At 32.3% G+C, this 16,268-nt stretch overlaps 2 protein-coding genes across 2 annotated transcripts; one reads left to right on the forward strand and one right to left on the reverse strand.

Annotated features, from left to right (window-relative positions):
* Window positions 1-468: 468 nt before the first annotated feature.
* On the forward strand, window positions 469-1,489 carry LOC18026910 (protein LIGHT-DEPENDENT SHORT HYPOCOTYLS 6). The gene has a single exon (XM_006410016.2). It carries the CDS (start codon window positions 684-686, stop codon window positions 1,269-1,271), a length of 588 nt encoding a protein of 195 aa, XP_006410079.1. The 5' UTR covers window positions 469-683; the 3' UTR covers window positions 1,272-1,489.
* A 5,111-nt stretch (window positions 1,490-6,600) lies between these two features.
* Window positions 6,601-8,393, reverse strand: LOC18026911 (protein FLC EXPRESSOR). The gene is made up of 4 exons (XM_006410017.2): window positions 7,758-8,393; window positions 7,500-7,675; window positions 7,330-7,418; window positions 6,601-6,850 (listed from the first exon to the last, which is right to left on the reverse strand). The coding sequence occupies exons 1-4, from the start codon at window positions 8,279-8,281 to the stop codon at window positions 6,761-6,763; spliced, it is 879 nt and encodes a 292-aa protein (XP_006410080.1). The 5' UTR covers window positions 8,282-8,393; the 3' UTR covers window positions 6,601-6,760.
* Between the last annotated feature and the right edge of the window lie 7,875 nt (window positions 8,394-16,268).

The following is a 16,268-nucleotide window of genomic DNA, read 5'->3' on the forward strand; positions in this document are numbered from 1 at the left end:
TATATCAATATGTGATACAGAAATATTTTCCTAGTTCCTAGTTTTTATAGTGAGGTTTCTTAGATCAATTCTTGACTAATTGTAGAAAATCAATCACTACATTGTTTGCTTAATGTATATAGAATTTAAATTTAGACGTTTAGTAGTTTCTTTCAATTTCCAGATAAAGGTGGTGGAGTCTTATCGATTCTTGATGTCAATACTTTAGTAAACTTCCGGAAACCGGTCATTTCAATTATGACGTCATTCACTATACGTCTTCGTTTTAAACCAAACACACCAAAACCATTACACGATAATTGTACAAACTGATTCAAACAAAAAATTATGATAATGGTCGTCATTAAACTAGATATGTACAAATACAATGTATAGTCTATAACATAGAAGTCATGTAAACCGAATGTAACCAAATGGTGCCAATTTATGTAGGTAATTAAGTGAATTAATTAATCCCTAAAAAAATCTACGTTTCAACAAAACTTGTCAGGTGGACTTTTGGTAGGGACATTAGCCACGTGAATTCAACATTTTCTAAATTTCTACTCTTTTGTCTCTTCTCTTTTCATAACTCTCTTTCACACCATCCAAATTCTTCACACTCTTTTCTCTTTCTTTTCAAAACTCTCTTAAGAAGAAAACACTCACAAAAACCCACTTAACTCCATCACAAGATCATTCCAATGGAACCCGTCGCTTCCGGGTCACCAAAACCCGACCCAACTCCCTCATCACCATCCACGTCAGCACCACCACCACCAAGCCGTTACGAGTCGCAGAAACGCCGCGACTGGAACACGTTCTTACAATACCTAAGAAACCACAAACCGCCTCTAACGCTAGCGCGATGCAGCGGCGCGCACGTGCTCGAGTTCCTCAAGTACCTAGACCAATTCGGAAAAACCAAAGTCCACGTGTCAACATGTCCTTTCTTCGGCCACCCGGACCCACCATCTTCTTGCGCTTGTCCGCACGTACAAGCTTGGGGATCCCTCGACGCGTTGATCGGACGGCTTAGAGCCGCTTACGAAGAAAACGGTGGACGGCCGGATTCGAACCCGTTTGCTGCACGCGCCGTTAGGATTTACTTAAGGGAAGTCAAAGAGAGTCAAGCTAAGGCTCGTGGGATTCCTCACGAGAAAAAGAAACGGAAACGGAAACCTACCGTTACCACCGTTAGATTGGATGTTGACTTAGCGAGTGGAATCGCCGGAGAAGGAAGTAACGGTGTTTCTCCGTCTGCTTCCGGCGCTAAACTTCCTCTAGGTTAAATATAATTATCATACTTGATCTGCATCTCTCTCTCTCTCTATATATATAATATGTTATTTATAAATTCATATTTTCTTTTTACTAAGAAAAATTCATCGAGGTCAGTTATTTTCTTGGTTGATCGTGAAAAGACATTTGTACGGAGTTTCTAATTAAATAGTTCAGTGAATTTGTGGACTCTTCTAGTTTTTTTTATTAGTGGTTCATAGTAAATTGTTTCCTCTTTGATGAATTACGTTGATGTCTATTTTGGATCTATTTGATTATTATTTTGGTTGAAGAGCAGCTTTCATTCTTCACATAAAATTTTGATTTTCGTCTCACATGCTTTGTCTCTATCCGAAATCATTTCTTGTTATATCTTCTTAAATCGATTTCGTGACAAATTCCAATCCAATTATTCAAAGTAATTAATTACTATATGGGCGATGTCAATATGTCATCTTTTATATTTTCATTTATTCTTTTAAAAATTATATTTTCGAATGAGTTGTTCAAACTTAATTACGAGCACCATAATAATAACTTAATTAGCTCATAGTGCTTCCAAAGTGAATATATTCCAAATGCTTGAAATTATTCTCGTCTTCGTGGATTCCTTTATATTTTATTGAAATTATTCTCGTCTTCATGCAATATAACTGCCTTTTTATTGTTAGTATCACGGTGAATGGTGAGTTATCCAGTTACTTGGCAAGGTCATATGGCATTTGTCAAGGAATGTATGTTGTCACCATCTCTTTTTTGTATTATTGTGATTAATGTCTTCTCAAAACTTTTAATTTTCATATAACGCTATGTAATTTTAGAGGTTAATTTATGAGATTTTGGGCTTTAAACCTCACTTATTTATAATTCTTAGATGGTATCTTCATCTTTCTCAAGGGTAGAGCCTATATTTGTGCATGGGCTTTTTCGAATTCTCCAGATATTAAAGAGAGTCATGGGTTTACGTCTCAATCAGGCTAAAGGCATACGCTTTTTTAGGCGAACGCAATACATAACTCACATCCATTTAGTAATACATACTTTTCATATTTTAAGTTTCGTTTATATATAGTTTTTAAGTAATCAGAATATTCCATTTTGTCTACATATGTTATTAGACCGTAAATCAGGCGATAATTACATGCGACAGATCCATTAAACCGAACTAAAATAGAAACCTCCAACATAGCACTGTGAAAAATTGAAACAGCTGTTTTCGATCGATTGAATTAAGCAACAGCATTTTTATTCTTCTAATTTCTAAATATACTAGAAAGGCCATATACGTTTAATAGTTTTATCACACTAATTACATTCACGACTCGCATGTACGTATTATACATGGCTACAAGTGTCGGTTGCATCATGATCAAACCACTTTTCAAATGTTGATAACTTTTTAACCAATGAAAATAAAATATATAATTTTTGTGATGTAGTACAATTACTGTACAGAGATTTCAAAGGGAAAGCAAAAAATATCCCAGAGTTTCCACAGTGTTCATTGTTCAAGGTACGTTTGTGAATGCGTAAATACATACAGACACACGTGTACATAATTATAAATAGGGTTTGAAATATAGTAAAAAGTCAGAAAAAGAAGATGTTTGGCTACTATTTCCCGACCGACATGAGACCTCCTGTGATCTTAATACGTGCAAAAGGTCCCACACGTGTGTTTTCTTTTCGTGTCCTTTTTTCACCATGTACGTTTTCAAGTTTTTAACCTGTCAGGTGTTTTGCTTGCGTCAGTGATCTGTCTGAACAAATTGTGTATTTCTTTTTTTTTTACGAGAAGTGTGTGTTTCATTTATTAAAGTGAAATAAAGGATAAATCCACATAATTAAACCGGCTTGTTTATCACATAATTGGATTTTTGGAACTGTCTTTTGAATGATATTTTCTTTTTGAACATTGTCTTTTTTTTGAACATTGTCTTTTGAATGATATTGATTGGTTAGATCGTGAACGGTAAATTTTCATAAACTTTTCTTATGTAATCAAACTTCTATTATTTTAATTTGCTTCAAAGTGTAACGGTTAATTTGCTTAAAAGTGTAACGTTACGCTACAATAAAACATGCCGAAATCCGGTGTTAAAGGTAAATCAAAAGTTTTTTTAAGTTTACAAATCTTCTATTATTATTTTACAAGGACATATTAAAAAAAACCTTTGTATCATGTAAATTATGTCATGCTGAGGTGTCAAGTTCAAAGAGTTTTTCAGAGTTATATTAAAAATAATCTTTAATTACTAGAATAATTACAATTCTGTCGTTTTAGACCATAACAACCATTTACATTATCTTATTTTATATTTTAAAATATTATATTTACTACTATGTTTATATATTTGCATAATTCACAAATTTAATATATATGCATAATGTAAAGTATAATGATATTACAACTAAATTTTGAGGCATATTATCATTGTCATAGATGCATTTTTAATATATTATATATATATTTTAATAATGTAATTTATATGCTTTAAACAAATCATAAGAACATTTGTCAAAAAAAAAAAACCAAAGCTCAAGAACATATATTTGCAAATCGTAATTTTTGGTGTCTTGAGAAGTTTTTTTATGATTACATATATATATTTACTGCTTAGATTCTAATACTTCACGGATTTGTATATTATACTTTAAAATTTCAGGATTTGGGTTCTTAAAAGTAAAAGTTATGGTTTAGTTGTTTTATTTCTTTATCTTTTTTCATAACTATTATATAATTTATATTTATATATAATTATTTTTTTTAATATAAATTTTTCTGAAATAAATCTATAAAAAAAAGATAAATGTCACTTTACGCAAGGCGCGGGTTACTAACTAGTTTGTTTTAAAGTGTAAACTTCTTTTTTACGCAAAACGTTATTTGATGACCCTTTTTGATACCTTCACCCGCAAACAAAACTTTTAAAATTGACATAAAAATCATATATTCGCATATTTATGACACACTGCTAAATAAATAGTTTAGATTTTGATATGTGTAACTGAAATTAGATTTTAAAAGATAATCGTTACAATAGTGTCTTGTTCTATACTATTCATTTATCATGCTAAACGCTTTATGCTGACAATCCTTCCAAATTTAAGTTTACACATCAGGTTCATCATATCATCCTTCCAAATTAAAAATTTATATTATATTTCTTTTTTGTTTTATTAAGGTGTCTTCCTGGCTGAGCGAAGGCACCTATTTGTTTACGTTTTTTGGCTCTTCAGCGCCCAATTCGAAAAGTTGTTCGTCTTCTCTCCCCAATCAGTACATTCGTCTTCTTCACCGAGCGAGTTCATGGCTTTGAAACACTTTGAAAATTCAGGCAAAAAGAAAATGAAGAGTCTTGCATTTGTCTATAGTCTAAACAATGTTCTCTCATGGACGGTAACCACATCTTTTCTCATCGGTCTCTCAATTGTAGGTGCTCTCTTTCATGCTTGTCTCTTGGTTTTGTTGCTGGTGTGGTCCAAGTCCCTTATATATTAGCCAAAATCTCTCCTAACTACTGATATGAGATATTTCTTACACACCCTTTAGAAATTAAGGGTTTATGGCCCAATAAAATCTACCTAATCCCAATAGGAGTTGATAAATTTTTGGAGTGCCAACGTTTTTTATATAGATATCTTGGTTTAATAGTTTAGAAAATGTGAAAGTTGATCAAAATCTCATGTGCAAAGTGTAGTGCAGAAAGCTTAATTTTTTTGTTTCTAGCTTTTTAAATCTTAAAACTGGTTTTGTCCTTGAATAGACCAAGTGTATTTTGGAATTTAAACCTGAACATGTAAGCAAACATAATAGTTGTAAAACGAACAAAAGAAGTAAAGAAAACATTACATCTTCTACAGATGTGCCTGTCTGCAAATGAAGAACCCACTCATTCCATTTTTTTAGACGCATAATCGATTCACTCTTCCTTATATGTGATATGTGATTTAAATCTATTGTTTACTCATATATTTTGGACACTCAGTCAGACTGAGATTTTGGTATGATATTTCCCACAATGGCTTCGTTTTTTTAGATAAATGCAATATGTCATTCCTTTAATTTTTCTTTCCTTTGTGATACAACTATTGATAGATGATGTTGCAGCCAGATTCGTGTTTCTTTCAAGGTTTGATTTAGGAATCTGGAATCTTAGTTCCCTGATTGACTTTGCTCATTTGGCGCTGGCATCTTCGCTGAAACCTGGCCAAAACAACATCGGCCATGAAGAATATTTGGGGAAGTAGTTGTTTGAGAACACATCGATATCCTTCCGATACTTGTTCTTGAACTTGTCAAAAGAGTGGCAACAATGCCTTTTCGCTAAAGAGTAAACATCTTAACAATTTGGAAAATTTTGAATCCAAACAAAACAAGATGAATAGTCAGCTGGTAGAAGTTATCAAGAGAAATGTTTTAAAAGTTCAATTCATTTTTAGTTCCCTCAGTCCCGGGTAATTTCCCAAAGTTAGGGACAAATATCTCAATCATACTAATGTATATAGTAAATCTATATAAAATCTCAAGTAAATGGACAAATATCTTAATCTTATTATATGTATATAACTAATCTATATAAATTCTCAAGTAAATGGATTAAAAATTGTGTCTTCTAAACTTGGTTCATCATATTCACAACCAACTAACTAGTAGTTAAAGAAAGAAACGTTTTAAAAAAAAAATGTTTAATCAATAGTTTCATGGAGTAGATAGGTATAGCATTTGGAGCCTGACGCGACCAGGTTTAAAAGACCTTGAGAAACGCTGCGACGGATGCTTTGATGAGGTAGAAGACTTCGTTTAGAGAGAGTGATCTGATGATGGTTTATAATTCAACTATAATAGTCTCAATTGAGATCAAACAAATAAACTACAATATCAAATGAAGTTACCAACTTCAACGGTAATGATTTCTTCTTTTAACGTGTAACATCTCATCCTTTTTTTTTTTTTTTGATCAAATGCAGTTTCATTACCCAAACCGGTACTTAAAGTGTGTACAACTAACGAACCGTGCAGACGCGCAAATCGAGCTGTGTAATCAGCTCAAGTATTTATTGGCACGCCGAATCTCAAAGAAACATAAGCGCCTTAAGCTCTGCATGTAGTATTCATAGACTCAGATGCTAATTTCTCAGTCTGATTCGCTGAACAATCCCAGTCACCATCCTAGGCCTCCACTTGTATCTCCAAATAAACAAGATAGTCCATAAGACGGAGAATTCACATGATGATAGAAAATTAGAAAAGCAGTAGTAGCTTCCTCGAAGAACTCGGGTTTAGCAGAGCATCCGATTTCTCAGTGACTTGGTTTGTCAAATGATCTCTATATGGAGATCTCATGATTTATATAACTTTTGCAAAGAATGTTATAATATTGCCATATTGGTTCTACAGAACTTTGTAACAAACAAAGAAACATCAGATGGTTAATAGAAAGAAAAACCTAAGACCTGCTTTCTCATTGTACAATTCAAAACCCTCCAGCTGGCTCTATCACGGTACACTAGAATGTTGACTATTGTTCGGCGGATGCAGCAATGGAGTAGGCGACTGTTGAGGAAGACAGTCCAAAGCTCCATAAACCTGAAGCGTGTATTTCGGTGATGTTAAACAGCTAGCAGAACAGAAGTGTTTCACATAAAGAAAACAGAAAAAGGATAAAAAAAATCCATCTTAGGATATATTAATTCGCATGGATTTCAGTCCATTTTGAGTTTACAACAATTCTCACGCACCAACGGATGTAAAATTCCCCTAAGTAACATCTAACTAGTAAAGGAACACAATTTTGACACCAGGTTCCACACTTACTACACCTATGGGCACAACTTTCCCCTAATAACTAGCTTGTTCGGTGAGAGAGCTGATAGATCTAGAAGACATCCGTTAATCCATGTGTGGTATGTGAGACAATCACAACTTGGTAATGTCAATCATTACAAACAATTAGACCAATCTTTTCCTTCTCCATTAACTCTCCATAGAAATGCTACAATAGGAGAAATCTTAACAGATAATCACGTAAAGCTACAATTTTTATCTAGCATTATCTTTATGAGTACCTGGTGAGAACCATTAGCTTCAGGGTATTCGTGGCCTCGGCTTCCATTAACATCATCTGAGTTTCCATAGCTTGCAACCAATCCAGGGCCTTACAACAACAAATTCACAAAGCTATAAGAGATTTTTCCCGGAAAAGGTGTAAAAGCTACAAAAAAGATAGCGAGATTACTCGTGTTTTGAGCTGCCTCAGCAGCTGCAATTGCTGCCCTAGATTTGTTCTCCACGTTAACCAATTCTTCCCTAAGTTTCACAATTTCACGATTCAAATGATCGATGGTCTTTTCCATACCACGTTCATGGTGAAGATTGCTCGCTCGTGTCTTCTTCTCAAGCTCAAGAGCAGCCCTGTCTCAATTCCAAATCCAAGAATCTCATTATCAATCCAAAAGAGTCACTTCAAAACAAGAAGGGGAAATCGATTTTTCACCTTCCTTTGCTAACTTCTTCTCGCAGAGTCTCAATCTCCGCCTTAATCTCCGTGGCTCGAACCGAATTCGGCTTGGCCTTAGCTATCTCGCCGTCAAGCATCGCCAGCTCCGTCGTTAGCTTCTGCCTATCTTCAGCTAGCCTCTGTACATCAGACCTAACCTGATCAAGCTCAGCACCGATCCCATTCACCACACGAGCCTCCGCCTCCATCCTCAGCGAGTTCTGGTAAAGCTCCCGGACCTTGGCTTCTCTCTCCGCCTTAACTTTCGCGGCGGTTTCAAGCAGCTGTGCAAGCTCACGTTTGGCTAAATTGAGCTGATCCTTGACCCCGATGTGTGCCACAGCTAGCTTCTGGTTGTCCATCAGGAGGGATTCGATTTCACGGTGCTGGATTGCGATTCGATCCTCGAGGATGACAGATCGAGTACGGTTCCTCTCCGATTCGACGAGTTGAGATTCCGCTATTCTCAAAGAGGAAGACGATACTGCCGATGATGGCAGATAACGTTCTCTGCCGGCCATCTCAACGTCTAGTCTCCGATCTCCGATTTAATTTTCTTCTCCGGTTGCGAAGGTGCCTCCTCGCTAATCGTCTAAACCTCTTATTATGAGCAAGGCAATGCTAAAATAAGCTGTATAATCGAAACTTAAAATGCGCACTAAAAAAATAAGCACGTGTAGTCATGTTAAATATGCTCTATTGAGACTCGTTTTAGCTACACTTGATCCATACTAAGCCCAAACCTAGGCCCAAACCTAGGCCCATAGCTAGCTTGAAAGGAATCCTCTTTAACATATTCAGATAAAATCAACTTGTATTATTTATTCAAGTTCAGTACAATTTACATGGAAGTTGAATTTTCTGTGGAATTAATTCAAGTAAAATTTGTAGCTAGCGCTGATATCATGATTCAAGCAAAGCAAGCAGTAATGATCTGTTTGGAGTTTACATTTGAGTATAAATGGTTGGACACAATAGCAGAGCCACATTGTATAAGATGAAGTCATTCGTCCCCAATAATTTTAAAAAATTAAAGTAAGTTATTAAAATCTAATATTAATGTCTCCATTTCTAAAATCATATATACTTTTATTTGTCCACATTATATAAGATGAAGTCATTCGCTTCCAATAATTTATAAAAATTAGAGTAATTTATTAAAGCTTAATATCAATGTTCTCATTTTTAAAATAATATAGACTCTTATTTGTCCCTAATGAAAAAAATTTCTGGTTATGCCGTCTGCCATTGGTTGGAGAGATGTTGAAGACAATAACCTTGTCAAGAAAAATGTCTTTGTGTCGCATCTCTTCTTTTAAAAAATCCAGCATTTTTGGAATGGACCGTATGGTAATACTTATTAGATGGGGAAAAGGCGTAAATCCGCTTCTCATGGTTCGATTACCACTATAGACTAAACACAAGTCTCTTGAGCTAATTGGCTCTAGATTTCGGTACAAGTTTTTCACATGGTTTGTCTGTATCTAACAAGCTTGGAGACCCCAAAATTAATGAAACTCCGGTCCGGCTAAAGAGAAAAAACTTGTAGATGTCACCAGTCGAGTTACGGCTCCTTTTAGATCCATTCATATGTCTTGTATTTGTGTGCTATAGTGGTTGGGTGGGATTAACACTTGAGAGTTTTTTTTGGTATATCGTTTAAGAAACAGTGTTTATATATTCAAATATCATAACAGAATACTAAACAAAAGACCATGTAATAGAGAAGTATTTTGAGTTATACTTTACACTTTCTATAAGGGATATAGCAAAAGTTTTTTTTAATAAAAATTAGTAGTTAAGTATGATTATTGTCTTGGTTATTGGTACTAAATATATAAAACTATATTTAAATATACTAAAATCTAAAATATTGAATTAAGATTTATTATCTAATTATTGTTATTTTTGCTAACATTTTTTTCAAAACCAAACTGATCTCCAAACCGAACCTGAACCTCAATCCAAAATGAATTGATACAAAATTTGATTCTAAATCTGAATTTTATAAAATCTGATTTTTTTTAAAAAAAAAATATTCAAATTAATTTGAACCAAACTGAATAACCAAATGTTCACCTTATTTTATTTTTGGATGAAACGTTTATATTAAATTTGATATTAAAAGCTAGAGTAATAAAAAGTAGTACTAAAAATTCATAAGAATATGAGGCGGCAACTGCTAGAGTCCAAGTCTACGGATTACCACGAAGCTCTGATGTTTCAGATTGCTTCTTTTTGTTTCTTACAGAATCTCACAGTAACAGACTTTTATTAAATTCCTTATAAGGAGGTCTTTAATTTGGAAATCCGACAAAAACAGAAACTCATTTTCACTCACCCATTCAACTATCGTTTTTTCAGGTCTTTTTAATTAAAATTTTGTTTTCCACCTCTTCACAACAGAAGAGATTTCAATTTTACTGAACTCGTCAAACATTGCTTCTTGTCTCCCCATCGTTTCCAAAGATTTTTATTTTCTTTTGGTAAGAAAAGAAAAACAAAAAGAGCAAATACCGAGACCCGAATCTTCCATGTCATCTCTTAAAGCATTTAATGATGTGCATCGAGTCTCCCATGCTTATATTTCTCCGAGGTGCCCAAAGATGTCTGTTCTCTCTTCTTTCTTTTTCTTTCATTTTTATATTTAGAATTTTTTAATTTTATAGATTTGTTTAGTTCTTTCTTATGAATGAATCTAAATTACATACATTAACAAGAACCACTTCCCAATGTGACAGTTCTAATTCTAAAATATATCTTTCCATTAGCACCTAAACTATTTATTCCTCCTAGTGTGGTCCTATTAATTGAGTCCTTTTATTTTATAAATCACTTTTTAGTATGTAATAATGCAAAAAACACTCTTCCATTAGGGATTTAAGAAGTTCAAAAATATATTTTCATTCCGAATAGTTATAGTTATTGTGGGTTTTTTACAGTTAAAACATGTAAAAGTGTCTACCCAATTAGATTTAAGACTTTAGTTTTCCGTAAAACTTTATCTTTACTATTTCTAAGTAAAGATAATAAAGATCTCTCTCTTTTTTTCAACCCTTCAAATCTTACTGTAAAAACTAAGACTAAAAGTCAAAATCAAACACTAAAACAAAATTAATCCAATCTGAAGGAAATTGTGTTATTCAAGTAATCAACTCATTGAAAATTCATTCGAAAAGATCTGTTGATCGAAAGGAGTAGTAGAAAATGACTGAGGTTTTGTAGCCTAGGGGCTGATTGTGATTTGGTCACGTAATTAGTTTGAACCACTTCTAGACTAATTAAAATATGTTAGCAAATCTTTAGACGTTGATATCGATTTGCAGGGGCAAACAGACAATTCTGGATAAATCTGATGCATTATACATTAATTGTGGGTTCCTAACACATCCAAGTTGATAGATTTTCGTTATTAAAATCTACCCATTAATTAACATATACATAAAATATATGAAAAATCATGCTATCAAGCGACTTCTTTGTCGAGATTATTGTGGGCGATAGTCACAAACCGGTCAAATGTTTTTTTTTTTCATGCATGTCCCGCCATTTTGGGGTTAAAAACATTCCTTAGATGCACCACATGAATTTTGATATATTATTTAGAATCATAACCACTTTCTAACTCTATGGTTTCTAGGATTATGGAGTATGTTTTTCTTCGTAGATGATAATCATGATATTTTATTTTTAAACTAAAAGAAGTTTTATAATTTGAATTAAGATTATCCAGTATAAGGGATCAGTTGGACGTATATATTTTAGCCATTGCGGATTTTATATAAGTAACAGTTGCAATATTTTAAAATTAGTATGGGCTGAGCATATTTAAATTCTTCTTAAGAAAAAAATGAAGAAGCTATATATTCATTAGTGAGATCAATTAGATATACTCCAATTATCATAAGAACTGAAATTAAATGAGGGAGAGGAAGGAGCCAAAGGAAAGCTATGAGAGTAAATTAAAAGAGAAGTGTTTCACTTGGGAAGCAGTGGATTAAAAGCTTGGACTCATGTGATATTCATTTAATGTGATAGTTGAAAACTTCTCTTGAGGCTTTGATAAAAAAAAAAAACCATTTATTATAAGAATCTCAACAGACATTAATTAGGGTTTTCTTTTAAAAACCCCTAATTAGCTTTGTGTCGGATCTCGTTTTGTGGGTCTTGCATTAACTTCCTCTGGATTTATGTTGTTATTTTAATTATATTCACATTATGTATTCCTTAGTTAATTTATCCCTCTCGAGATCAATAGTTCGAAAGTGATGCATGTATCTTCGATTTCCTCATTACGTATGTATGATATATTATATATATGAGTAATATTGTAATAACATGTATAAAAATATATACGAAACAATTACCATCAAACGATATATAGTATTAATGTCTATATTATACGCTAATCTAAGCTGATACATCATACATGCATCACATTAATACTATATATTGTTTGATGGCTACATTGTTTTCGTATATCTTTTAATACGTCTGATATGTTTAAAATGATGCTAATTAAAGAGAATTTTTAACAGAACTAAAATTGTAAAAATGTATCAAAAGACGCATTTCTTATGTCACTTGACCTATCTTAATTTTTTGGGTACGTAGGTAGAAAAGTCATATGGTCTTGGGTAGAAAACCGAAGAAAAAGTGCACAAATACTTGTTCTTCTTGGATTCAAAAAGGTTAGGTCTTTGAATACTGTGTAAAGAAACTACATCTACAACTTTTGGAAGTTAATTAGGTTATTAATTAGGTGTTCAAAACGATGATCAATGTCTGTCTTGTTGCGGAATTTTTTATGGATTAAATATTAATTAGTCCCCCATCTCCCATAATATTTATCTTACCTCTAAACTTCGCATCCATATTATTAACAACATCTAAGCCCTTTTTGGTAATAGGGTGAGATAAATCTATTGATCGAATAAAGTTTCTTTTTGATTTGATAAAGTGAATAGATTTTTTTTTTCTTAAAGTGAATAGATTTTCTTTCATTAAAATTTTAGGAAACAAAAGAAAATAGAACATTTTCCCCAACTATCGTGACCATTAACATGATTATATTGAGTAACTTTGTTTTCTTTCAGCCTTAAAGTTAAATTAGAAGCTCGAGAATGAAATCCAATCAGGCCGCAAATAATGTACAAACGCAACCAAATGATTCCTGAGCCTAACGCTCCAAACCTAATAATTATATAGTATTTATGACCAATATTGCACAATTTTCTCAGCAATTTATTTTACAAAACAAAACTATAATATTAACATATAAATCAAACGGTATTTTTCTAAAAAAATTCGTGCGTAAATTTTTAGTAAATAATTATTTGAAGTGATAATCAGTATAATATTGTTGAAAATTTATTGGGGGTATTTCTCAAATTTGTGCCAAAGTTTACCTATATAATAATTTTAATGAAATATAAATTAATCGGTAGTTCACTAATGATGTATACTTATATATTGTGAACTTTGAATTATTTCTTATTAAAAAAGAACTTTTTATTGTTTATGTTTTCTAACATTCTTATCTTTACATCTACATCAATCTTCACTAATAAATCGATAAGGTGTTCAATATATATATCAAGATACTATTTAATCTTGTTTACAAGCCAATGGTAAAAGCTAGACCACTTTTTTGACTACTATCGTGGAACAAAACCTATGTTTTACTAGAAATGTGTGAAACCACACTCATTCGTTAGTTTTATATAACGATATATATTGTGGTGGTTAAAAAAAACATTACTCTGATATATATATATATATATATCTATATATTTTTGTTTTCTGTTCTGAAAACATTTCAATGAATAAAATAATTGAGGCGTTTACCATGGTTTTTGTCTTACTTTGGTTTTAGTTTAATAAGACAAGGTTTATCACCAAAGATAGAGTTAAATGAATTTTAAAATTTGGCTCTCCGCATTCTGATAAAAACAAATGTTGATTTTTACGCATCGAAGTCGCTGACCTAAGATGCTTCGCAGAGATTCTGTCCCGTTTCTTAATATTTCTTCGTTAACAAAAAAATAATTCGGCGAGAAATAGTGGTATTTATCCTAAGTTCTTAAATTAATCAGTATCTTCCCATAAAAACTCGGGCCTCCCCGACATTATTATTCTCATAATCACTTTACAAAGTCTAAAATAGTGTGAGTATGCATTAATTAATAGTATAAAGAGGAAGTGTTGTTTGAAGGAGAGATTGGTTGAAGTTTTGATGTGAATGTCTTTCAAGGCAACAAACATTCACGTTGGAGGCCATTTCTAAAGGAGTCTCGGTCCTAATTAGGGTTTCACGTCATTCTCACTCCCATAGTGTATTATCCTAACATTTACCCACTTTCTCTCTCTCCTCTCACTCTTATATTCTTTTCTTTGAATTCTTATTGTTATTAATTAATTGCCTAACCATTGTTTTGTTTCGTTTTTCCTTTGTGTCGAAAAAGTCAAATATAGGCCGCCATATCATTTTTTTTTCAAACCATGTAAGTACTATACATATATATTTTTTCGTTGTCTTGGGTGTGTATAGAAAGTGACAATTGTAAAAAAAAATGATATCATACCATATGGGTTTAAAATCATATATCTAAGCATCTATCAAAAAATTTTGTTAGGAATCAACTGATCACATTCTTTATATAGTGTTTTTTTTCTTTCTCACTTTTGACGTGAAAATTATATGCCATTATACTCTAATGATTACATATAACAAGATTATTGATGACTGGTATATGATTTTCCATTTATATCGTTAGGATGGAAAATTTATGCAAATTTGACATAACCATATTGTTTTTCTTTTTTGCTAACTCATAATCTTATTGTTTCCATGAGATGCGTACTTCTGGTTACTTACAAGAAATCAAGCTGTTTTATTTTAGATATGTGATTTCTCTCTGAAAATAATCTGTTTTGATACATTAACAATAATTTTCAACGAGAAAAATAACAGTAATGCATGAATATAGTGTTATCACTTATCAGTATAGTGCTTAACGTTAGATGGTTTTTCGTTATGTTATCGGATAAAACTTATTCATTAGAATCATCAGTATAGTGGTTAACATTAGATGGCTTTTCGTTAAATTTGTTTGGAACAACGACTATAACGAATACTCTATCACGGTTTGTAACCAGGTAGTATGGAGATAGTTACTTACATCATCCGTTTAAATAAAAGTTCATATTAGAGTTTTTTTTTTTCAAAAAATGGTCCTTATATAATATTATTATTTTTTTTTCAAATTCACTCCATACTTTACCCTTTATTTATAAGAAAAAGCTTTAAATTGCAATCATTATTATTTCATTATTTTAGATTAAATAGTAATATATCTATATGTTTGAGAACCTTCTTAATCCATGTAAAATGTGCTAAAATCGTTATTCTCCATAAAACAGAGAGAATAGTATAATCTAGCTCGAATGTTATCAGCTCTAAAGTCCCAAAATTGCACAACCTGATAAATATCTTTCCTTAACCACCCATCTCATTCACCTCGACTTTTGTAATTTATGAAAAGAGAGAACATTAAGACAACGAGTGAGTAGTTAATATTTGTGATGTTTTTATATAAGAAATTAATAATAACGAATTAAAAAGAAAAAGATAAGAGGTTAGTAAATAAATATATGACTGTCGTGTGTTATAAAGAAAGAAGAGAAGAGTCAAAGGACAACGTGGGCAAACTTCTCAAACTGCATCGGACGCCAACCTAGCACGCGCCTTTGTGGTGGTGCTACTGCTAACTATGCTCTATCCTAATTTACCATATTACCCTCGCCATTCGCAAGGGGAAAAAAAGCGTCATCGCAAACGTCTAAATTTTTGTTTAAGCCGCGTTAATTAACGTGTGTGTCCATGAGTCCATCTTATAGTCCGAATTGTGGATATATAAAATATATGTATACACCGTTATGATGCTGTATACACCGTTATGATGCAGTATGAAATTTCTCGACGGCCCATTAAATGAATACCAAACCCCAATATTTTCTAGATAATATCAATAATAATGAAGAAAATACAAAGGATGTTCAAACTCTCCATATATTGAAGAAAATGGTTTATGGATATGTAATAACTAATCGTATAAATACCTCTATAATTGAGCAATAAAAGCAGTTAATATTATGCATGGTTTTTATATCTAAGATGGTCTCAGATGACTTTTTCTCGGTAATTAATCAATTACTAAGCTATGTGAGTCTTTAATTTAGACACCAAATTGTGTTGGGTAAGATAATGAATAAATATATCACGGAACTAGATCAACTAAGGAATATATAAGACTAAAATAACAAATTGTTAAAGAAAACCTAGAGTATAAATTTAGGAGCAATACGCATCTATTTTAGATGAATTTCATGGCTACGTTACCTACGTACATGGATTCAATAGAACAATAAAGTCTTTAGGAAGGAAAAAAAAAACTAAAACAATATCACTTTTTCTGGAGAAGAAGAAAAAAGGACTAAGGATATGTG

This window comes from Eutrema salsugineum, unplaced genomic scaffold, assembly GCF_000478725.1.
Source record: "Eutrema salsugineum unplaced genomic scaffold, Eutsalg1_0 scaffold_10, whole genome shotgun sequence".
Classification (NCBI taxonomy): Eukaryota; Viridiplantae; Streptophyta; class Magnoliopsida; order Brassicales; family Brassicaceae; genus Eutrema; species Eutrema salsugineum.

Coding starts and splice junctions, on each gene's coding strand:
- LOC18026910 (XM_006410016.2), top strand. CDS start 684: ATGGAACCCGTCGCTTCCGGGTCACCAAAACCCGACCCAACTCCCTCA.
- LOC18026911 (XM_006410017.2), bottom strand. CDS start 8,281: ATGGCCGGCAGAGAACGTTATCTGCCATCATCGGCAGTATCGTCTTCC. Junction 7,419..7,499: donor TGAGGCAGCTCAAAACACGA/GTAATCTCGCTA, acceptor TGTTGTTGTAAG/GCCCTGGATTGGTTGCAAGC. Junction 6,851..7,329: donor AAGCTAATGGTTCTCACCAG/GTACTCATAAAG, acceptor TACACGCTTCAG/GTTTATGGAGCTTTGGACTG.